At 58.5% G+C, this 23,951-nt stretch overlaps 1 protein-coding gene across 1 annotated transcript in view; it reads right to left on the bottom strand.

Annotated features, from left to right (window-relative positions):
- LOC111150006 (SH3 and multiple ankyrin repeat domains 2) overlaps positions 1-23,951 on the bottom strand; it is a 397,663-nt gene that overhangs the window by 10,453 nt on the left and 363,259 nt on the right. Inside the window, exons 16-23 of the mRNA XM_022507316.1 lie at positions 15,729-15,864; positions 15,098-15,178; positions 14,798-14,806; positions 13,385-13,405; positions 7,206-7,336; positions 5,878-5,989; positions 4,983-5,003; positions 1,242-3,654 (exon numbers count right to left, since the gene is read on the bottom strand). Coding sequence (XP_022363024.1) covers positions 1,242-3,654; positions 4,983-5,003; positions 5,878-5,989; positions 7,206-7,336; positions 13,385-13,405; positions 14,798-14,806; positions 15,098-15,178; positions 15,729-15,864 — 2,924 coding nt within the window. The remainder of the gene's footprint in view (positions 1-1,241; positions 3,655-4,982; positions 5,004-5,877; positions 5,990-7,205; positions 7,337-13,384; positions 13,406-14,797; positions 14,807-15,097; positions 15,179-15,728; positions 15,865-23,951) is intronic.

Below are 23,951 nucleotides of genomic sequence, written 5' to 3'. Positions count from 1 at the left end.
CTAAGACTTTCCTTTCAGACTTCCAAGTATATGGTATTTGTAGGAACGTGTGTGCAGATGTCTGCCAGGAACGGGGACTTTGTGCGGACTGCCTCTCCCGCCGGCGGGGTTGCGCGGCGTCACAGCTGGCGGTCGAGCGGAGTGTGGCCCTGCTTCTCTCTACCTAGGCGGGCGCGCCAGTATTTCTCCGGGCGTAACGGGAGCCGTTCGAGTCATTTATTTACGTCCACGCTGAAGGGTAACTGGGAGAACTATGGCTCTCGGCCCAGCCGCAGGGGGGGTCGCTGGTTAATGGGGTGAGACGTTTGAGGCAAACGCCTGTCCGGAGGGAGCGTGAAGAAAGACTCGGTAGCCAAAGCGACGAGACCCGGGAGCGGACAGAGGCGTGGGGCAGGGAACGGAGTGCGCCCCGGGAGGAACGCCCAGCACGGGGAGGGTCTGGGCGAGCGAACAGCTCTGGTGAGAATCACCCCCGAGCTCTAGGCAGAGCGCGAGGCGCCTGCTGTAGGGCACGGCATGCCTCCTCGGAACCTTCTGGCTCCGTTTAGACGTGACCCTCACCCCCACCCCCAGCCGCGGCGGCGGCACCTCGAACGCTGCGCGAACCATGAATGGTCGCCCTGGGGAGACGCGGACGCCCTCTTCCGGGATGCCTGCTTGAGGGCTGGGCTGGTGGGGGTGGAGGGGGGCGTTTTCCTCTGAGCCCACTTGTGAAGCCGCCACCTGGCACCTTCCCCGGCTCTCCAGCCCGTCTGCTGGGAGGAAGCGAGAAGGATCCACGCACACCTAACCACGCGCGGGCCGCCGCCCCACTCACTCTCCTTTGGCAAGGCTGTTCCCTGCCGCCAGCCGGCGGAGCTCGGTTTGAGCGTCTGCGAGGCTCCAGAATGACCTCGCAGGGGGTCCTGGCAAAGTTCTGGAGGACATGGAACGACGGGGACCAGAGCTCCTCTTGAGAAGCCGTGGTGGGGCTGCCCTGCGTGGCTGCATTTTAATACAGGTCTTGACTCGGGGAGTGCCGCGTCCTGCCGGGATGGCCGAGGGTGCGCTCTGCCGGGCTGGGCTCCAGGAGGGCAGGGCGGACGGTGCGCAACAGGTGCGGCCAGCACAAGGCCTGATGGATTCCCCGCTTCACGTCCACTCTGGCTGCTCCCCGGGGGCCTTTCCCGGTCGGCCCCGACTGGACGAGACAGGAAAGCTGGCACGGGGCAGTCTGCGTCTGAGCCAACTGTGGGACTTACCTTGGAGCGAGGCTGGCAGGCTTGGTTCCTGTGGGCGAATCCAATCCTTCCCCCGGCTTTGCCGATTTCTCTCGGTTCATTTGCTGCAGGATTGAGTTCAATTCACTGATCACGTTTGCCTTTGGGCCTGAGCGAATCGGGCTTCTGACCTCGGACACGTCCCCCCACAACTTGGAGGTCCTTGGTGGCGTGACCTTCGTGGCCCCAGGCTGGGCGCTGCCCGGCGGCGGTGGGGGTGCCGGGGGAGGGATGACGAGGCTATCCACGTCCTCCTCTGCTAGCGCGTCCTGATAAAGTGTGGTGCTTTTGGGAATTACGGGCTTCACTTTTGGCTTTGGAGGTACTGGGGGCTTGTCCGCCGTAAATGCCTGCCCGTCTGCATAGACTGTGCAGGTGTCCACGTTCTCCCCGCCTTCGGAGGACAGGGTGGACATGCTGGACACCGTGGAGATGGTGCTGGTTGTCTCGAGATGGTGGTCACTGCTACTCCGGCTATCCACCTCCTCGATCCCAGAGTCCGTGACCACGTCAAAGTTCTCGGGGGGCGGCAGGAAGGAGGCAGGCAGGCAGTTGGGAAGGCCAGCCGGCTTCTTACTGTCTGCACAGTTGGCTGGTTGGCTGGGGTTCAACGAAGGGGACTGGGAGGCGTCCTGTTTCTTCTGCTTGACCAGGTCCGTGAGAGGAGGGACAGAAGCGATGCGGTCATCGGGGATATCAAAACTATTTGCGAATTCCAGGGGGGGAGGCAATGGCTCTGTAAAAATAAAATCCTCATCCAGATCCACGGATGCCAGAGGGGGAGGAGGGATGCGGAATGGCAAAATCACCGTCTCTTCCACAGAGCCCGCTGCCGCGATGGTCCTGCCAGGCACGGCGGCGGCGGCGGGCTCGGGGCTGGCGGAGATGTCTAAAGCACCTTCGGTTTCGGGAGCGCCTTCTGGCCCCTCGGGCAGCGAGTGGTCTGGCGTGGCCTCCCCGTCGGCTTTCTCGTCCTCTTCCTGCAGCAGGTGGTCGGTGGTGGCCGCGCCCACAGTGTGGACCATCAGCAGGCCGGCCGATCTCTGCTGGGACGTGTCCACGATGTTGATGAGCGCGTGCTTCTTGTCCTCGCCCTTGCGGTCCTTGCCCAGCTCCGTCTCGTACTTGTTCTCGGTCTCCTGCCGCCTCAGGGGTCCCCGTGTGTTCTGCCTGGTGACCGGAGGGAAGCCTGCTTCCACGCTGGGCCGCATTTTGGTATCGATGTAGAGAGGTTTGTGGAGGTCGGCCTTGGGGGCCTCCCCCTTGGGACCCTGTTGGGACTCCTTCATGGCTCGGTCCCTTGCAGACAGAGCCAGGGCCAGCGGGGAGCTGGGGTCCAGCAGCCGGCCTGTGAGCGGGTGGACGTAATTCTCGGGGCCGGCTGTGCTGCTGCTCTTGGGGGGCACTGCAGGGCTGCCCTCGGGACCCTTGGCTTTGGATGTGGAATTCAGCGGCCTGCCGGCCTCCCCCTGAGCTGTGGCCTCGCCACCACCCACGAAGTGGTTCTCGGGCTCCCTGGGCAGTGCCACTGGCGTGGGCAACGTCAGCGGCTCGGTGCCATCCTCCTCGCCAAAGCCGACCTCTTCGGGGAAGTTGGAGGGGTGTGCCCGGGCAGCGGGTGGCCCCAGTCCAACGTCCTCGTCCCCCAGGTCTGTGGAGAGGAAGGCCGGGGAGTTCCTCCTGGCTTCCAGCCGCTTCTCCCGGTCGCGGACGGCCCCAGCGATGGCGGCAGCGAAGGGGCTGCTGACGGTCAGGCTGTCGTCAGGCCGCAGCTGGCCTGGCGGCTCTGGGGCCTGCGGGTCGATCTCCGTGCTGCTGCCCTGGCTGCTCTTCCCGCTGCTGCTGGTGGAGGGCTCCTTCACGATGATGGTCGGGATGGGGATGGAGCACGTCTTCTCAGGGCTGTCCTCCACATTGGACTGCTTCACCAGCATGCCCTTCCGCCGAGCGGGCTTGGCGGGGACGTACACGGCTTTGCTCGCGATCCTCCCCACCTCCGAGTACGGGTTTTCTGGCATCTGGCCTCTCTTGGCGCGGAAGTTGGCCTGGGCGGCGGCGCTGCGACTGTACAGGTCGTCGGAGTCCAGGGAGTAGCGGTCCAGCTCCCGCCGGTAGTACAGCCCCTTGTCCCTCATCACCGTGGCCACCGTGTCCGAGCGAGCCGCGGGGGGCACCTTGGCAGCGGGGTTCTGACTGAACGCTGGCTTGATGGTCCCGTAGACTCTTGGGGTTGGGGACTTGGGGCAGTTGTAGGTGGTGGGGGATGGGGGTGGGGGGGATGGGGGCACAGACTGCGGTGGGGGCGGGATGTCCTCGGAGGTGTCTGGCATGGACAGGCTTCTGGTGAACTTCAGCATCGGAGGGGCCAGAAACTGCCGCTCTTCCTCCGTTATTCCTGCAAGGAGAAGGCAGGCTTAGTTTGCAGCCATGACCGGGACTCCCCACCAAGCTCCTAGGTCTGTGCCACGCACATGTCTGCACACCACAACGAACCACAGAGCACACGTGTTCACGGAGCACAGCACAAGCCACACGCCAAGAGCTTACGTGGCCCAGCCGAGCCCCCCAAGGAAAAGACAGGAAACCGGGAAAGAAAAGAAAACAAGAGAAAGGTGCTGGGAGGCATTGAGTGCGTGCTGTTGAGGTGTTCTGTGTGCGGCGCCCAGAGCAGCGGCGGGGAGGGATGCGCGGGGCGGGGCAGGTGCCCAGGGCCACAAGCCGCGTGCCAGCACGTGGGTGCGCGTGAACACACTGGGGCTGGGCTGGGGCAGGATGCATCTGTCCCGTTGGGCTTGGCCAGGTCCGTGTGACGTGGATGGTGCTGCTGCTGAGGGGCCCCAAAGCTGGCCTTGCCCAAGTGACAGGAGCTCGGTTTGTCACCTGGGGCCTTGAGGGCATTGGGGGTCCCTCAGGAGGACAGCTGTGAGGCAGAGAAGGCCCTTCTGGCTCTTTGACACACCTGTGAGGGGAGGGGGTCCAGAGTCCTCTGTAACTCAAGACCCCAGCCCCAGCCAGGAGCCGCTTCTGGAGCAAACCCTGGGCCACTGGCCTCAGGAGCCCCTCTGGGTCATCCTAAGACCCTCTGCGCTGGGCTGAGGGGCCAGGAACTTTCCACCGTCACCGCTAACCCGGGTCAGCATTCGGCAGACGTGGCAGCAAGTCAGGGTGCCCCCAGGACCTGACGTAGTGGAGCAGCACCTGTTGGGTACGGATGTGCCGAGGGGCCTGATGTGGTGACGGCGGGCATCTGGCCTCACTGGGCCTGGCTTCTCTGTGCGGTCAACTGGGCAGGGCTTACAGACTCTTTCCCACGGTCTGAGACAGTGAAACATCAACAGAACGCACTCCCGGAGACGGGAAGGGACACACACACGGACAGATGGGAGGGACTCGGGTCTCACGCTGGCGGCATGCAGGTGTTCAAAGAGGGAATGGAATGAATTACTTCAAATAAAAAAAAAAAAACCTTCTAGGACAAACTACAATAATTTATTCCAATGAAATTTTCCATTCGATAAGGGTATTCCCAATTTAACGTACTCCTGTGGGAGGGTGTTTTGGTATCGAACAGACGGATTGCTAAAAGGCCTTCTTGACCATTCGCTACACATGGGTTGCCTGACAGTGAAGTTCCCAAGGAGTAATAATTTAAGAATACGCCTTATAGAGTAAGTGTAGGGGTTGCATTCAGATCACAGATTCCAAACTGTAAGGTTCACTGACCTGATAGAAAGATTCTGCTGTCTGACAGGAGGAAATCAATTGTTATTAACCAGTACAGAGCCAGGGACATAACACGGCGTCTATGCTACTCTGCGGTGGCCCTGTGCACCTGGGAGGGCGAGTTTTAGGAGCCAGATGCCACCATGGTCACTACTGGATCACTGCCTGTGAGCCACTGCACACTGGTGACAAAGGAGCCAGGCCCCCAAACAACAGCGCAGGGGGTGCTCCCAGAAACCACCCCATGGTGTCCCCAAGGGCTGGCCTGGGATGGCCGTGTCCAGTGGTGTCCAGCAGTGGCAGCTCCTTTGAGAATTTACGTGGTAAAGACAGTGCTGGACTGTCTCACAAAGGGGCTGCCTGGCAGGGTCACAGTCACCTTGCCTGGAAGCATCAGTATGTGTCATTGGGACATTAACAAGGAGGCAGGTGGCTTTCTATGACACAGGTACACTGGTTTATCCAAGTTCTAGAACCTGGCCCCCCCACCCCCGGAAGTGATCCGCCGAGCTCACCATGAGAAATGTGGCCACTTTTGTTCCAGGCAACGCAGGGAAGGTGGGGATTGCACTGAGCAGGGGTCCCCCTCCACCTGCCATTCTGATCCCGGTGGGATGAGGGAGGGGGCTTCCCAGACTACCCCGATCTGCCCCCTGCTTCCCTCCTGACGTGGGCCCCTTCACCCTGCTGGTGTTTGCACAGATAGTGCGTTTGCAAGGCTGGACTTTGTTCCAGCAGGTAGAAGGGTTCCAGTCTGCTGGGGCGTTCGGAGGCCCCTGGTGAGTGGCCCTGGGGGTGGCTAGGGCAGGCCTGGGGGTCGGCTCTGCCCTGGGGGCTCTGAGGGCTTCTCTGAGAGCCAGGGGGAACCTCTGTGGGTATAGGCCGCGCTTCTTACCTATTGATTTCTGCCTTCGCATCGTACCTCGGGGGAGGCCCAGAAATGGGCCTTTCGGGCTCCCGGGAACCGTGGGCGTCATTACAGCAATCCCCTGTCGTTCGTACATGGACTGCAAACCAGAGAACCCAGAGTGAGATGGTCCCCTCCCAGCCCCACCCATGGCAGCCAGGCCCAGAGGGTGTCAGCAGCCCTGGGCATGGGCACCGGTCATCTGACTTCGTGTGCCGCTCCCAGCAGCAGGCTGCGTCCATCTGAGGCTGATGGGACACACCAGCTTCAGGGACCCCGGAGAGGCTCTCCCCGAACACTGCCCACCGGCCTCTGCTCTCTAAGCACTAGCGTGCTCGGTGGAGCCGTGGTCTGGCCAACCAACCGGAGAGAAGGGGCCCGGGCCGATGCTGCGTAGGAGCAGAATGCACACCGTGGCGGCCAGCGCAGGAGCCTCGGCCTTCCTCCACAGCACGGGAGGGGCGGGCCGGGGCTGGTGTGAGTGAGCCGGCTGCTGGGCTGCCCCGGCGCTCCCGGGCCGCTCGGGCACAGAGGCTGCAGCAGGTGGGCCGGCACAAGCTAGGGCTTACCTCCTTTACTTGGGGGCAGGTTCCTGAGCAGCCCTCAGCCAACCTGCCCTTACCCGTCTCTACGGGGCTGCCGGCTGCCCCCTCCAGCCCACGGCATCGGAGGGCGATTCTGAGCCTGGGGGTAACGCCTGTGGGCTCTTGCACATCTTGTGCTCAGGGCCCCAGAAGGGCTTCCTACCCACTGTGTCCCCCCCGGGGTTCAGGGCATCTGCCTGGCTTTCTGGAGGCCAAGACCGGGCTGGAGAGCATTGGCGCCGGGGGAGGGGTAGCGGGGGTGGCACTTGAGACACGGCCAGGCCCGCAAACAAGGTAGGCAGCGAGGACGGGGCACATGCTGGGGGACGGCTGGCCCTGCACGGGGAGGCTGCCTGGAGCTCCTGGGAGTGCCCCGTGGGGTTCTGGAGGCGACGGGGGTCCCGGGGTGAGCATGCCCACTGTCGTCGCCAGAAGTTGCTGCTGTTTGTGTGCCGCGCAGGGCTGTGCTACCCGGTGAGTGATGTTTGCCGGTGACGGTCTAAGAGGACACTGGGGAAACTGAGTGACTCGTCGGGAGGGGTTCTGAGAAGCACCGAGGAACTGGGACTGGGACTCTCAGACCTGCCACGAGGCGCGGAGACCGAGTACAGGTGGCCGAGTCCGGGAGACAAGGAGGAGCGCCCGCCCACACAGCCCAGAGCGCATAAGCTCCCCCTGCCCTGCCGGGACGCCCCCCCCCCCGCCGCCACCCCCCAGGGCGTGGCCACTCACGTTCATGTCCGAGACGGACGGGAAGCACCGGCTGGTGGGCCGCTGCTTGATGGTGGCCACCCTGGACTCCATGGCCACGTTATCGGCAGCGCGGGAAGGCTTGGAGGCCGGGACTATCTCCTCGGGTTTATCTGCAACGGGAATGGTGGTGGGAGCGGGAGTCAGCGGGGGAGCCCCTGACACCACCAGGCCTGCCTCCAACAAGGCGCCCTCCCTGCACAGGTGCGCAGCCGCGTCCCGGCTCCGGCCTTGACCACGCAAGCAGGTGCACGGCACCCGGCGTGGGGCGCGCACGTGTCGGTCTGCCTCATGCACGCTCACCGTCACCCCGGGGTGGCGCACACAGACCAGACGCGGCCACAGGCCCTGCGGCCCCGCTCTCCCTGAAAGTCACATCTTCACTGGGGCCGCTTGCGTGTGAGCCGACGGGACTTACTCTTGACCATGTGAACTACACCCGTGTCAGGAATCTTGTCAAGAGCTCGGAGGCACGGCTGCTGTGTAACGAGACGCAGTTGCGGCGTGGAAGCCTTACGGCCCAGGGCTGGAGGCAGGGGGCACAGCCGGGCGGGCCGCACAGCCGGGCGGGCCACGCCGGCGGGCCTGGGGGGCCGGCTCTGGGGGCGGCTCCGGGGCCGCTTGGGGGGCCGGCTCAGGGGCTGCTCAGGGGGCCGGCTCCCGAGGCCGAGCCCTTGCTGCTTGGGCAAGACCCGATTTCCCAACAGTACCACATGCTCATTTCTTTGTGAAAAAGAAAGTAAAGGGTTAGTTGTAAGTGACTTTTACAAATTAAAAACTTAAGAAAATTATTAACTAAAAAATTTTTAACTTTTTTGGTTAAACTTGTGAGCTTCAGACTTGAAAACATTCCAGAATTGCCCTGACACCCAGTTTTATCTGGAGGCTGCCTGAGACGTGCAGAGCAAGTGTCTTCAGTGGGGTGCTCCCCAGCCACCCTTCCAGGAAGATTGTGGCCACGTTAGCACGAAGCCAGTGTGAGGGGCGCCTGGTGGGAATAGCCTATTTCGAACCTGGTTAGGCACAGCACTCTCCTTGCTCCCCCAAGGCTATCTAGGTCACAGCCTGAGGCCTCCTAGCATCCTCAGCCTTTTTGGGGGTCTCGTGATGCCCCGCCAAGTGCATGCCATCGCAAGGACCCAGGCCCCTGGGGCCTTGCCCCGGCCTTGAGCTTCGAGGTCAGCACGTGAGTGCTGGAGCAGATGGGATCTCTGGGCGTCAAGTCATTCCCGTTGGGTGGGACAGCCACTTGTAATGGGGACTTCCCAAGAGGAGCTAGCCCCCTGGAAAACCTCCCCAGAACACCAACATTTTCAGAGCCCCAGACCAGGGAGTGGGTATGTGGGGTGGGGGTACCTGGGGGCCTGGCAGGCAGCCACCAGTGCCAGCCCAGCCTCCCAGAGTGCCCGGAGCACACATGGGTGAGACTCAGACATCTGCGGGTAGCTACAAGGCTCCTGACTCCAGAGCTGTGTCCTGGGCCAGCGGTTAGTACCCTGTGGCTCTGGGCTCAAACCCTGCCTGCCATTCTCCAGGCACGCAGGCTGTTTACATTTTTAAGAGGCTGTGAGAAGGAGGGGCCGGAGAATGTGCCAGAGAGTCTGGGCCTGCAAAGCATGAAACTCTCACTGTCTGGAAGACGCCTGTGCCTGGCTGGGACCCTGCCCCAGGTCACCTGCCACTGAGCCACGAGCCCAGGGTTCAGGCAGAGGGGCCTCAGGGAGGCCCTCCCCCACGACACACACAGACTCACGCCTGCATCTCCCACGTGAAGACCCACTCCTTCCCTTTGTCCTGCCCTGTGGTCTGCCGAGGGCATTTCCTGCTCCTCGTGGGTGCTGGGGGCGCTGGTAAGCCTTGGTCCTTTAGGGAGTTGGTCAGAGACACCCACACCTCTGGGTCATTCTGTCCCCAGCCCACCTTCCTCCTCATGGCTCCTGGAGCTGTCCTGTCCTCCTCACCAGTGCTCAGGGCCACGGAAATGCCACTCATCCCCTGCCCCCCACCGCTGCTGCCCCTTCTCCTTTCTCTCCTGCTCTCTTCCCTCTGCTGTGCTGTGTGCACCCCACGATCTTGGAAAGCTGCTTCCTTCAGGAAGCTGTCCGCTCTCTGGTCTGGGGCAGGACTCCTTCTGCGGCTGGGCTCTAACTCGCTTCTGCGGCCTGCCAGCCGGGCCGCGCGCCCTTGACCATGGCTCGGGCCGCTCACGGTCAGTGGTCCGGTGGTGCTTGGTTAGCCTCCTTGATCCTCGTGGCCTGTGCCTGGAAGCCGGCCCCTCGTGACGGCTCTCGGTCTGCTTCCATTCAGGTGCAGGGATTCGGAGCTGCGAGCCGGTCTGTGGGTCTGGCCTTCACTGCAGCCAACACAGCCCACTGAGGCTTTCTCTTGGACCTTTGGAACCTGGAGCCCCACAGTCCTCCTGTGGGCGGCCCCGCAGGTGGGGGCACTGGCGGTGCCTCTGGCCGCGTGGAGCAGGGAGCCTGGGGCAGGACGCTGTCCTGGGATGCAGACCTAACTGGCGGAACCTCGGCGAGCCTCCTGTTTCTAGCTCTTGCTTTGGTTTGAACTCCCTTCCCCCCACATGCTGTGGGTCCACTGTGCGGTACCGGGGTGCCGCCTGGGATCTTCACGTGCCCCAAATATGCAGGTGGCAGACTGATCATGAAGCTTCTGGGCACATGGCAGCCACCTAAAAAATAAGCCTTCGATGCTGGGCGCGTCAGGGTGAGGCCAGGCCCATGTTAAGAACCGTCCTTGGTGGAAGTTCTGAATGCCTCACTTCTAATCCTAATGAGAACCTGGAACAATCCGGATCTGAGGTGCTGAAGGTCATGCAGGGAAAAGCCAGGGACCAGGTGGTGGGAGCTGGAGCTCCAGCTGGGGTCATCCAGCCTCTGTCCCCCCCGCCTTCGGCCAGGGGTGCCGAGCCCTGGTGGGCAGTGGACATCTAGGATCGCCCTCAGAATGGTCTGCCTGGTTGAGCTGCTGGCGGTCCGGGCCCTGTCCACACCACACTCACCCGTGACGAGGGCCACCTGGAGCAGATAGCCTTGTCTGTGTTGCATGCCCGGTCCTCCGGCCTCCACCCCGGTGCACCTTGGAGCCAGAATAGCAGAGTACGTGGGCTTGTCGGGGGCAAGGCTGGGAGTCACTGCTGCTTCGGCGAGAGCTACTTAGTGTGGCTTGTGACTCGCACAGACATGGTTCCCCGGGGGGCCTGGGTCCCCTCCGGGCTCCAGTCTTTGAGGGAGCTGCCCGCCTGGCTCAGGACCCGACTTGGGACCACTCGGCCCGCGTCTCTGCGGGCTTGTCTGCCAGGCCACGAGCCAGGGCTGTGAGGCTCTCAGAATTATTGTTTCAGTGACAAAAGCTGGGGTTTGGGTCTCTATTCAGGATCTCCGGATGAAAAGGATTAGTGAGACCAGCCCCCTGCAGTCCTAAAATGAGATACTCTGTGGCTGAAAACAGTCCTGCAGACACATCTGAAAACCGGCAAATCTTAGAAAACTGGCTGGGGGAGTGCTGATGAGGGAGCTGTACTATAATTTTCTAAGCATGTTTATGGTCTGCTTAGAGGATGGGGTGATGCTCACCGTCCATCAAGGGCAAGCTTCCCGGCGAGGGGACGAGTGCGCGCTGGGGGGAGGGGCGGGTTTGGCCGCACAGTGACGAGGGCGCCGTGGGAACCAGAGCAGGGAGGGCCAGAGCGTCAGGAGTCCCTGCCACCCCGCCCTGGAGCACACCCTTGACCGCAGGCAGGCTTCAACACGAGTCACCCCGTGGGCCCTGAGCCCTCCCACTGCAGAAACCCACGCCCCACGAGCCAGACCTCGGGGTGAGACCCTGGGCAGGAGTTCCTCTGCAAGAGGAAAACACAGACCCCACCAGCCCCAGAGGCTGACACCAGCCGCGGCCAGCCGGACCCCCTCTGGCTCAGTTTCCTCAGGAGGCGTAGAGGCGTGGGGAGGGCCGCTCTGACCCCAGCTGGGCTGTTCCTGGCCCGAGGGCCCCCAGGCATCTCCCGCCTTCCATGGGATGGGTCTGTGGGTGCGGCCAGAGGTGCCGGTAGGTTGGGTGAGGCGGGTCCCACCATCCAGCCTGACTCTCCTGGTGGCCCGTTCCCCCTTGTTCCCGCAGGCACGCTGTTTGGGGACTAGGGCAGGTCCTGGAAACACTGGAGGACAAAAGCAAGGGGTTCTTGAGACGAGGAGCTGGAAACTCCCAGCAGGCATCAGCCCGGAGGGGCTGGGGGCTTCTCACAGCTGTGATAGTTTCCTAGAACTGCTGTGGCCAGTTCAGGACAAAAGGAGTTTATTCTCCATCAGTCTGGAAGCCAGAATCCCCAAATCAAGGTGTCGGCAGGATGGTTCCTCCTGGAGGCTCCGGGGAGGATCCTTCTCTCCTCTTCCAGGTCCCGGGGCTCCGAGTGTTCGTTCCTGGCCCCTCCGAGCTCGGCCTCTGCGGCCTCCTGTGTGCGTCTCTCTGCCTCTCCTGTGAGGTCACGGTCACAGTCCAGTATGGCCTCATCATGACTACATCTGCAAAGGGCCTGCTTCCAGATAGGGTCCCTTTCCTAGGTTCTAGCTGGATGTGGATTTGGGGTGGGGGGACAGTATTCAACCAGTGTGATGTAAAGGCCTGGCTTTCCCCTGATGCACGCGGCCCCTCTGGAGGTTGGAGAATGCTTTTCAGGAGGTGAGCCCAATGCCCCAGAAGAGTGTGGTGGGGCAGGAGCTTCTCTACACGCCCACCGATGTTTGATGCTCCCGGCTGCGTGAGGCTGGACTGTTAGCTGGCATGGGCCCCCAGAGCTCTGCACTGCACCCCACAGTGCCCTGGGAGCGGGGTGAGCCATGGCCTCTGGGCCCATGGGGGTCTTGTGCGCACACCTGCCTCCTGCTCTGGCCAGAGTCAGGAAATAGGGGGCAGGGGCACTCAATCTCGAATTGCATCCAGTCTTCTCTGCTCTGGAAAGCAAGGTGGGTCCCTTGCCTGTCCTCTGTGTTGATTCTCCTCTGGGCCATGCTGGCCGTAGGACCGTGACTTGTCTTTTCCCACAGTGTGGGGTGTCTGGCTGCCGGAGGCGCCCTTAAGGGAGGAGAGCAAAGTGGACGGGGCCTGGAGGGTGCAGAGGACTTCCTCGGCCGGCTCTGCCACGCGGTGTGGCTCCTGGGAGCTGGGGGGCCTTCTTCAGGATGGCATGGCAGACAGCAAGTGATGGCCTAGACTGAAGGGGTGCTCGGGGACGGAGGCAGTCCCGGGAAGCTTTCTGTGTCCTGGGCACCCACCGCACGGCTGACATGGTGACCCTGGGAGTTTCCAGGGCAGCCTCTGGGGGTGGGGATTGGTGGCCGGAGAGGGGAGAAAGGAGGCGCTCTGTCTTGGCACTCCAGAACCTGTGATCCTGCCCCCAGACGCCACCCTGTTGGATTCTCAGACCCACCCCTTGGTTCCAGCCTTCAGAAGGCTGCCGTGTGCCTTTGCCTCAGTGCCTAGGGCCACGTGACGGGGTCCACTCTGCACCCTCCCCCACCCCCAAAAGCAGTTTTGAAATTACTCGGCTTTTAGTTGTTGGGGTGGTTGTCTCTAGCAGCCATGTAAGAAACACCGCAGAATGTGGATGCTGGGGAAGGAGGGGCCTGAGTCCATCGGGGCCCTCGTGGGGCAGGTGTCTCTGCTGTTCACAGCACGGTGACCGTGCCCCACCCCACGCCTGTTGGCTCCCTCCTCTTGCCAGCTCAAGCACAGCATGGCGCGGGCCTCTGGGAGAGCCAGGGGCTCCGCTGGCCTGCGTCCGACCGCTTGCAGTGGGAGGCCGTGGCCTGGACACAGCATAGAGGCTGCTGGCCGGTAGGGCAGGCCCAGCCGTGACAGCCTGAGGGTCCCACGGCCTTCCCAGTGATGATGGTGAGGACACAGCTCTGGGGGGACGGGACGCACAACACGCGGAGGGGCGAGGAGCCACAACGGGAGAAGCAAAGCAGACAGGACAGACTGCAACAGGACGTGGTCCGGAGCTGGGCCCCTCTGCGGCCCCGGCACAGGGAGGACACAACGCGAGGTCACAGCAGTCTAAACACCACGCCGACAGCCACAGAGGGTTTCTTGTCCATAGGGTATGCGGGTGGGGGCTGGGGACAGACACCGGGCTCGCCCCTTACCCTTCTTCTTCCGGATGGAGGCTTGCAAACAGAAAGGGGAGCATGAGTCTGGAGATGGCGGTGCTCCCCCGGGGCCTGGCTCGGGGGCGCCTGACTCGACTCTCACCCGCAGCTCACTGGGGTTAGACTCGGAAGGCCAGGGTTTCTAGAGAGCTCGATTTATGGCTTCCCCAGGAACCCGGGGATGGGGTGACCTTCCCCACCTGACACGTCCAGCTGGTAAACCTGCTTCCTAGCCACGGATGAGGCACTGTCTTGGGGCGTCCTTCCCACTGAGCTCCCTGCCCCCTGCCAGCACTGTGCCAGTGTGGCATGTGAGTGAGAATGGAAGCCGACTTCAGGAGCCCCACGACCCCGCCTGGGGGAGACATGGGCCACGCGACGCTGGGGCGCCCTGGAGGAGGTGGGGCGGTGCGTGCTGTCCGGTTGTAATGGGCAGGTGGCGGTTCTGTTGGCACCCCTGCCAGGGGCAGGCCAGGTGTGTGGGGACAGTCAGGCTTTCCCGGCCAGCTCGGCTTGGAAGGACAGGATGTGGTCAGGAAGGGTGCCAGAAGAGGGGCTTGTGGGGGCTACCCGTTCTTGGCAGGGGGTGGGCAGCATCATGGCAGGGGTGCTCGTTTCTAGAAGGCTAGGCCTCAGTGACTGGTGAGGGGTGATGGCTGGGAGGCAGCCAGGGCCAGGGAAGGACCATCTGGCTGCAGAACTGCACCCACTATGGACGGAGGAGACCCCCCCCGAGAATGCTGTAAAGAAGAAGGCCTGCTCTGTCCTTCCTGGGAGGGAGGGTCCCGAATGTCCCCCATGAAGGCTGGGATCAGGTGGGACTGATGTCCAGTTCAACACCAGTGAGGGGTGCTCAGATGTCACCCTGCTGGGTCAGCCGGGCCTGAGGGGCGGCTCCCGTGCGCAGATGCTCACTCTAGCACCTAGCGAGGCCCTCTCCGCGTTCTCCGCAGAGTGAGCCTGTCAGCCCACTCGCCACTTCCGTGTGGTCAGAGCCAGCCTCCTTCCAAATGTGTCCCTGGGCTCCATGGTGACGCCCAAGCATGACATTTAGCCAGCATCCAGGCAGCCCACACCAGCTCCAGGGTCCTCCCTCCCCCAGCAGCCACCAGTGCCACTGGACCCAGGGCCCATGAGGTTCTGCATGCCCTTCCCTGTCTATCCGGCGGGGACAACGGCTACAGCCTTCCTGTTCTTTGCAGACCTTCTAGAAGACGCCAGGAGTTCCCTACCCATGGTGTGCAGCTCGCCAAGCCTGTCCGCCCTACCACTGTCTACGTCAAACCCTGGGGACGGAGCTTTCTGACCCAGCTGTGCACAGAGCACCAGCGAGGCAGAGTTTGGTTGGGGCTGGTGGGGGAAGCCTAGATAGCAGGGGAGCTGTTTAGGGAACACTGTGGGGCAGCTTACCTTTGTCCACTAGTGAGAGGCCCAAAAATTCAAAACAAAACAATGTTAGATGAGCCGAAAAGAGGAAAAGGTGGAACTAGTAACCACCCCCGAAGCCAGCAGGATGCCCACGGAGATGCCAACGTGGGAGCCGCCCACACACAGGAACCCGACGCCATTCCTGGGTTTCAGGGGCAGAGACCAGGGCAAGCAGGCGAGCAGAGGCCATGCATGGCCTGAGGCTGCGCGCAGGCCGGTCCCACTGCATCCCAGGTGCTGGCGACAGCGCGGGGCGGGGTGGGCCAGACGGGCGACTCTTACCGAGCTCCTCCAGCTCCGAGGTCATGGACTTGGAGCGCAGGGTGAGGGCCGTGGTTGGAGCACGCTTGGGAGGCGGGGGAGCTTGAGGGGCAGATGGGAGAGACAGAGGTGTGAGAACCTGGCCAGGCTGTTGCCCGCCCCACTCCCACGCTTCCCGCACAGTCTGGGAGCCTGCGGGGAAGGTGGGCAGGTGGGCGTCCCCCGAGGCTGGGGAGCAGCAGCGGTCACGCAGTGAGGCTCCACTTGGGCCGGGACCGGCCTGCCCTCCCTGAGCGAGAAATCCGCGGAGGCCAGGCCGGTTCAGCTCTGTCTGTGCCGTGCCTGCCAGTGACTAACGGGACTGACCGTTCCAGCAGCCTCACAGCCCCTCCCTGGCTGCCGCCCCCTCATCACCGCTGGGCCGTGGGCTTCGTACGTGTGCGGACGCCCCCCAGGCCCTGGCTGCTGAGCACAGCCGTGCGTGCCGCCGCCTGTGTGCGGTGTGCAAGCCCACAGGCATCTCTCAGCCTCCCTTTGTGGCTTCTCTCCCTCCTCTGAGGGGGCCGGCACCCCAGCGGGAGGAGGTGTGGGGGGCGCCTGAGTGTGTCCAAGCACAGGTGGCTGGAGCGCAGGGGCGGGGCAGGGCGGGCACCTTTCTTCCTGGCGGTGTCGTCCGGGTCGAGACTCCTGGTCACCGTGATCACCTTGAGCACGAGGTGGTTCCCACCCTGGCGGATCATGGTCACGACTTGCCGGTGGCCGACCTTGACGACGTTCTCGTTGTTCACCTGCGGGAAGACGGGGGCTGTGGGCGTGGGGCCGCGTGGGCTGAAGGGAACCGTGCCCACCCCTGGGTGGCAGTAGCCCTGCCTCCGGACGGATGGACGGTGGTCAGCAGACGAGCAGCGTGAAACCACTGTGGCTTGGGAATCAAAGCCGTGCGGGGCAGGTCCCAGCTGCCCGGCGGGTACGACGGACGCTCGTCTGACCCGAGGGCACTGAGGTGCTCACTCTGGGCAGGGCTGGGATGAAGTTCCTGGCTGCCAGACAGATTTCCAGGGTCCGGGGTGTGGCCCTACAGCTTTCCGTTTTCACACTTAAGGGGAAACACTGATTGTTTCTCACATATTTGGGGAACACACATAAAATGGCCCATTTCCTCCAGGTGCTCCCTCCTCCCTCCTTGGTGACCAGGGAGGCTGGAAAAGGCGTAAAAGCTTGGCTGACAAGGCACTGAGGACTCCAGGTCCCTGCCCTGCTTATCCAGGGATCCAGGATGAGGCCCCCATCGTGGCCACTCAGGTGTTTGCTGACCTCCTGCCCGAGGCCCATTTCTTGACCTCCATATGTCCCCATGGCATCGGCAGGCAGAGCCAGGACTGCATCTCCCAGAGCTAGGTCCCGTGGCAGACCTACTTTGTCCGCTCCCACCCACTGCCCTGGGGGCGGGCACGAAGACAGGCCGGACCACGGTGGTGAGAGTACAGAGGGAGGCAGATCTCAGGTGCTGGGGCTGCACATCCCCGGCCTGGTGAACTGGCCCTGTCCTGAGGGGGCTCTGGCACCTGCTGTCCCCACAGCCCCCGGGGGGGGCGTGCCGGGCACGGGGCTGGGGGGCAGCACAGGGAGTGAACCCACAGGTGGTGGAGTTCATGGCCACCCCATGCACTGTCCTCCAAGAAAGAAAAGCCCCCACTGCAGAGAACAAATGAGAAGAAGCCAGTGCCCGGCCCACCCCACCACCGACAGCCCCGTGTTGTGTTGTACTTGCTCCCGGTGCAGATTCCCTAAAAACCTTTAAAGTCCAAGGTCGCCTCAGGCAGAGACGTCACCATGCTGGGTGACTTCTCACCGTCCTCACACCCGAGCATCCAGGTCTGCACGCCAGTGAGGGCGAGCTCTTCCCGGAGCGCCTCGGAGCACACAGCGGGAGGACTCGTGGGGGGGTGTGTGTGTCACAGCTGTTCTTGGTGACAAATGACGCCCCTCCCTGCCCCACCTTTCCTTTACGTGCCCCAGGGAAGTGACGTTGCTCGTTCCATCATCCAGCACTGTTGCTCAGAGCACCCACTAAGAGCCAGGACAAAAAGGGTGATCCTGGCGGGCGGTCTGTCCCTGCCCTCTGCAGCTCATGTTCTCGGGGACATTGGCCACACCCGAGTCTGTGAACAAGTGTGACCCCGGCGGTGCTGAGTGCCATCTGAGACAACTGGTCCAGGCAGGAGGAGCCGGGGAGTGGGAGCTGGGTGGGGGTGGGGGCCTCTCTACAGGAGGACGGTGCCGGCAGCGCCCCAGACCCCGCCTCTGTCCATCCACAGGGGAGCGCCCTTGCCTTCGGCAGTCCTGTCCAGCACGTCCCAGCTGTTCCTCCTCAGGCTGGGCCCCCAAAACAGAACCGCACTCCCAGCCGCCTCTGCTTCCTAGTGAGGACCAGAGTGGCACCTGCTATGGGACAGAAGGACTGGCTTCTCAAGCCTGCTCTGACCGTGGGCCTCTCATTTTCTCCTTTCCCCGTGCCCCCTCCCCTCAACCAGCCCCATCTTCCCACCCTGCTCTGGATGGAGTTCTTCCTCCGGAGTGAGAAACATACCAAGGTCAGAGCCATGGGCTGTGTGGCCCTGGGCTTTTGTGGATGTCACAGGTGCACGGGTGAGCCCTCTGACAGCGAGGGCACAGGGGTGCCAGGAGCGTGTGCTGGGATGCCTACCAATACCCTCCCGCCAGAAAAGCGGGCAAAGGTGCAAGGCAGCACCGTTCAACTTGGAACCCACGAGACCAGGACCAAAGGCAGGACAGGATCCTCAGCTCCAGTCTCCTCCCCAGCACAGGGTGCGTGCGCACAGGAGAAAGAGCAGAGCCTGCTTTACAATTTCCCAGCCTTTAAACAAACTCGAAATTCAGTTTATCCCATAACGGGACTTTGGAACCAGCCACCGGCCCTCACAGATGCTGTGAACTGCGTGTGTGGGCACAGGAGCCACAGAGACTGAGAGGGTGAAATGTTCCTGCTCCCTCAGATGCCTGGCTGGCACATTGTGCAGAGCACCTGGGCCTGCAGTGCTGGTACGCTGCCACCTGGGGGACGGGTGTGCCACAATCTCCTGCCACATCAGGAGAAGGTGAGCACACATCTGGAGGCTCCTGGGATTGTATTCTCAAAGAAACATTATAAACCACAGATCCAGTTAATGGCAGGGCAGAGTAGCAGGTCTCTGCATTCATCATTCTTATATACAGACGTGGGGCCACCTAGAAGGTAGTACACCACGGCCACATCCTGGTGGAGGGCAGGAACCCAAGCCCGGCATCCACCATGGTTCAGAGAACTTCTGTGAAGAACACAAAGACAAGCCTTCCCCTGCACTTTTGTGCTTTTCTAAACCATTGTCTTCTTCCACTGAAATGGTTATTCTGGATGGAAGACTCACACATGCACACGGCTTGAAGAGACGGGTCTACAAGGCTTGCTACAAAACCCAGAGGACGCGCCACCCAGGGCCCTTCTCACTCCCAGAGCCTTCAGCACACTCTTCCTGCTCTAGCCCTGTGTCTCTCAACACGCTTATGTAGCTGCTCCTCGGTGTTTACATTTTAGATGTCGTCTGCTGACACACCACTATGGCAAACGATGACCTTGCTCGGGGGTTCTGAACGGTGGCGTCCCTGCAGTCGTGGAGCAGTTAGTTCTCTGTTGTGCGAGCACACGCGGGTGTATTGGTGATCGTCCCTGGACTCCATATGCTGGCTGCCGGCCACAACCCCTTCCTCCCAGACGTGACCACTGGACGCGTTTCCAGACATCACCAAACGTCCACGGGGAGGTCAGAATCCCCCTCAGCTGAGAATCACTAATTCAGGTATTTTCTCCCATTGCTCCCTCTCCTCCCCCAGGACTTCCACTCCCGGGTTATAGTTCTGTCAGAACTCCAACTGGATCCACACTCGGGATGTAGCTCACAACCAGGCGGTGCAGCTATTCGTAGCTAAGCCATGTAGTGTGTTATGATTACTTTGTTTTTTCCTATATAGCATGTTTTCCCTGGAGCGAAATCATTTTCTATTGTTTGCGTGTTGGTTTAATTTGCTATGTACTTAACAGTAATTCCAATCCAAATGCTTCCTAATTATGTAAATCTCTTTTCAAGATCTTCAGATATGTTGGGTCTTTTGCTAAGTTTATCTACTTGAAGAAACCGCTCCCAAAGACTTCTGCTCTTCTCGGCACAGTGTGGGTTCGGTGTACTTTAATCCTGTGCCCCAGGATTCCTTTCTGTCTGGTCTTGTGTTGGGCTCACCTGAATCCCACAACCCCTGGACATATTGATTGTTACTTAGTAGAAAGCCTCATTTTTGGTAAAGAATATTCTCTAGTTGCTTCCCAATGAAGGGAATTTGGCAGAGGTTTTTTTTGTTGACATTGTTTATTGGAAAATGACTTTTTAAAAAATATATTTATTTGAGAGAGAGTGAGCAAGGGTGGGGAGGAAGAGAGAGAGAGACTCCTAAGTGGACTCCACACCCAGCTTGGAGCCCAGTGTGGGGCTCGATCTCATGACCCTGAGATTATGACCTGAGCTGAAACCAAGAGTCAGGTGCTTAACTGGCTGAGCCACCCAGGCACTCTGGAAATGGCTTTATGTGCACACTTAACTGGGAGTCTGGGTACAAAATTGGAGGTTGAGGGGTAAGGTAAAGAAAGTTCCTGAGACCATCTCCTCTGTAGGCAACACAGTCTGGGAAAAAATAATCCCCTCACCCCCAAACTCAAACAAACAAGAACGACTCCATGAAAGCTCTGGAATGTGAACTGAGGTAGGCAGATTTTGGATGGGAGTGGAAAATTGGAAGCTTTGGGCCATGGACAGAGTGTAATGCGGGTCACCTGAACCTCTGATGGAAAATGGCAGGTTTTCTGGCTTAAGAAATCAGAGGACAGAATGTGGGGTGGCCACAGCTGTCAAAATGAGGGGAGAATCCCAGAAAAGAGAGAGCCAGAGAACGGCAGCTCCATGTGCTATGTGTACACTCCAGATCTCTGATGCATGTATGAACTGTGCCTGAACAGGCCTGACCGGGCCTGACCAACGCAGCTTGCAGATGAGGCTAGGGTGCCTGAACCTAAATTTGAGCTGCTGTCTGCGGGCTGGCCACTTTCTGGTTTGAGACTAACCAAGGTAATTACTAGTTAAAGTGCAAACATCAACACTCATCCAAGGAATGTAACAGAATCCAGATTGTCACAGCATAACCTTTACAATACTCAGGATATGGTGAAAACCTTCTTGATGAACTCAGGCATGCCCAAGATGTTGGAGTTATCAGACAAGGATTTAAAGCAGCATTATAACAATACTCCTCTCAGTATAGGAAAATATACTCTTATTGCATAAAAGGTAGGAAATATCCAAGAAACAAAAATGTAAAAAGAAGTGACAATGTTAAAACTGAAAAATATGGGCGCCTGAGTGGCTCAGTGGGTTGAGCGACTGCCTTCAGCTCAGGTCATGATCCCGGACTTCCAGGATCAAGTCCCGCATCGGGCTCCCAGCTCCTTGGGGAGTCTGCTTCTCCCTCTGACCTTCTCCTCTCTCATGCTCTCTCTCACTCATTTTCTCTCAAATAAATAAATAAAATCTTTAAAAAAAAAAAACTGAAAAATACAATGTCTTAAGCCCTTAATAGTGAGATGGATATGGTGGAGCAAAAAGTGAACTTGAAGAAACATCAACAGAATTTATCCAATACAACAAAAGAGAGAAAGATTTCCAAAGTGAAGAGAATCTTAAGGACTCGTGGGACAATGTCAAAATGTCTAATATTTCGAGTCCTAGAAGGTAAGAATTTGGAATCCCAGAACAAAGAGAAAATGGGTCAGAAAGAGAATTTAAAAAAGCGATGGCTGAGGGGCACCTGGGTGGTTCAGTGGGTTAAAGCCTCTGCCTTTGGCTCAGGTCATGATCTCAGGGTCCTGGGATTGAGTCCCGCATCAGGCTTTCTGCTCAGCAGGGAGCCTGCTCCCCACCCCCACCTGCCTCTCTGCCTGTCAAATAAATAAAAACTTAAAAAAAATAAAATCTTAAAAAAAAAATGATGCCTGAAAACTTTCCCAATCAGGTGAAGGACATCAATTTACAGATTTATAAACTAAGTGGAGGTGTACCTGGTGGCTCGGTAGGTTAACTGTCTGCCTTGCAGGATCCCAGGGTCCTGGGATTGAGACCCACATCAGGCTCCCTGCTCAGCTGGGAGCCTGCATCTCCCTCTGCCCCCACACCCAGTCTTGCTCTCTCTCTCTCAAATAAATAAAATCTTAAAAAAAAAAAAAAAAAACTCGGGGCGCCTGGGTGGCTCAGTGGGTTGAGCCTCTGCCTTCAGCTCGGGTCATGATCTTGGGGTCCTGGGATCGAGCCCTGCATCAGACTCTCTGCTTGGTGGAGAGCCTGCTTCTCCTCTCCCTCTGCCTGCTGCTCTGCCTCCTTGTGCTTTCTCTCTGTCAAATAAATAAAATCATTTAAAAAATACATTAACAAAAACAAACAACTCAATGAATCCCGAACAGGGTAAATATAAAGAAAATCTCACCCAGGCACATTATAGCCAATCTGCTGAAAGCCAAAGGTAAAATGGGGAACTCTTAAAGCAGCCAGAGAAGCATGACACATTCCTTAAAGAAGAACAGTGATTTTTTTTTTTTTTTTTAAAGATTTATCTATTTATTTGACAGAGATCACAAGTAGGCAGAGAGGCAGGCAGAGAGAGAGAGGAGGAAGCAGGCTCCCCGCTGAGCAGAGCGCCCGATGTGGGGCTCGATCCCAGGACCCCGGGACCATGACCTGAGCCGAAGGCAGAGGCCCCAACCCACTGAGCCACCCTGGCGCCCCAAGAACAGTGATTTTGATGATCATGAACTTCACATCAGAAACCAGAGGCAAGACTGTGGATCCTTTTAAACTGCATAAATAAAATAACTGCCAACCTAGAATTCTATATCCAGTGAACATATCTTTAAATAGTGAAGGTAAAATAAAACATTTATAGATGAATGGAAACCTTGAGAATTTGTTGCCAGCAGACCTGTTAAAGGCAGTTCTTCAAGCTGGATGGGAATGATATTAGATCTTAGAGGCCTGAGGATATCAGAAATGGCAACTACATAGGTAAAGTATTAAAGATGGTTTTCCCTCCTATCTAAACAATAGGTGTGACCGAGGCAAAAGTAATGTCTTGTGGGGCTTACAACGACAGTAGAGGTGAAGCCTGTGGCACTGTAGCGCCGTGAAGGCAGGAGGGAGACGCACACGCCTACCTGGTTGCAAGTTGTTGCATTTCCTGTGAACTGTGCTGTATGAATTCTAACTGCACTGAAAAGTGAAGGATGTATATTGTAGTCCCAGAGCCTGCCACTAAAGAGAACGTAAAGTATGGCAAAAAGGTGGTATATTACAATGGAGTTCTAAAAGTAGTCAGTAGGGGTGACTGGGGGGCTCAGTAGGTTAAGGGTCTGCCTTCAGCTCAGGTCATGATCTCAGGGTCCTGGAATCGAGCCTCAATTGGGCTCCCTGCTCAGCAGGGAGTCTGTGGCTCCCTCTGCCCCCCCCCCCCGCATGTGCAAGCACCTGCTCTCTCTCAATTAAATAAATAAATCTTAAAACAATAAAAATAGTCAAATAATCCAAGGAGAGCAGAGAAAAAGAGAATAGATGAACAGAAATAAACTGGTGAGCCTACACTGAATGGCACTAATAATTATATTAAATGTGAACGGGATAAAACTAGGTAAAAAGCAGTGATTATACAAATGGGTTACAAAGAAAGATCTAATATGCTGTGTGTGCACTTTAGGTACAAAGACAAAGAGGTTGAAAGCAAATGAACACAAGGTTTCCCATGGGTGGAGTGCCCATATTAATATCACACAAGGGAGACTTCAACCACTTTGAATAATAGTTTGGCAATTCCTCAGAAAGTTCAACACAGAGATATGAGATGACCCAGAAACTCCCCTCCCAGGCATATTCCCAAGAGAACTGAAGACAGGCTCAAACAAGTTCCTGCACACAAAATTTCCTGGTGTTACTCCTAGCAGCAAAGAGAAGGGGATGGGGGGTGAGGAATGACTGTCAATGGGTGTGAGATCTCTTTCTGTAACAAAATGTTCTAAAATTAGACTGTGCACATGGTTGCAAAATTCTGTGGATATACTAAAATCCACATTGGGTGCCTTAAATAGTTGAATTTTATGGACATGAATTATATCTGGATAAAGTTGTTATTAAAAAAGATAGACTTGGGGCGCCTGGGTGGCTCAGTGGATTAAAGCCTCTGCCTTCGGCTCAGGTCCTGATCCTAGGGTCCTGGGATCGAGCCCCGCATCGGGCTCTCTGGTCGGCAGGGAGCCTGCTTCCTCCTCTCTCTCTCTCTGCCTGCCTCTCTGCCTACTTGTGATCTCTATCTGTCAAATAAAATAAAATAAAATCTTAAAAAAAAAAAGATAGACTTCAGGAAAAGAGTATTACCAAAAATAAGAGGGATGCTTCATAATGCTATGAGGGAATTCACGACAAGGACAACAGTCACACATTTATGCACCTGTTCACAGGGCTTCAGTATACTGAAGGAAAGTTTGATGGAATAAAAGAACTGGGCATATCTGCAAATACAGCAGGACACTGACTATGCCTTTGTATTCAGCTGGACAAGAAAATCGGTAGAGACATAGATGACCTGAACAAACATCTTGAACTAATTGATATTTATGGGTTAGTAACTCCAGAACACACATTCTCTGGGCCACATAGTTCTAGTTTGGAAAGAATTTTGCTTCAGGAGTTTGAAGGGTATGCTTCACTTACTTCAGTTTCCAGGTTTGTTATGC

The sequence above is a fragment of the Enhydra lutris genome, unplaced genomic scaffold (assembly GCF_002288905.1).
Source record: "Enhydra lutris kenyoni isolate GAN:26980312 unplaced genomic scaffold, ASM228890v2 scaffoldscaffold22, whole genome shotgun sequence".
Classification (NCBI taxonomy): Eukaryota; Metazoa; Chordata; class Mammalia; order Carnivora; family Mustelidae; genus Enhydra; species Enhydra lutris.
The sequence above is the reverse complement of the archived record's forward strand: the minus strand, read 5'-3'. Positions and strand labels throughout refer to the sequence as shown.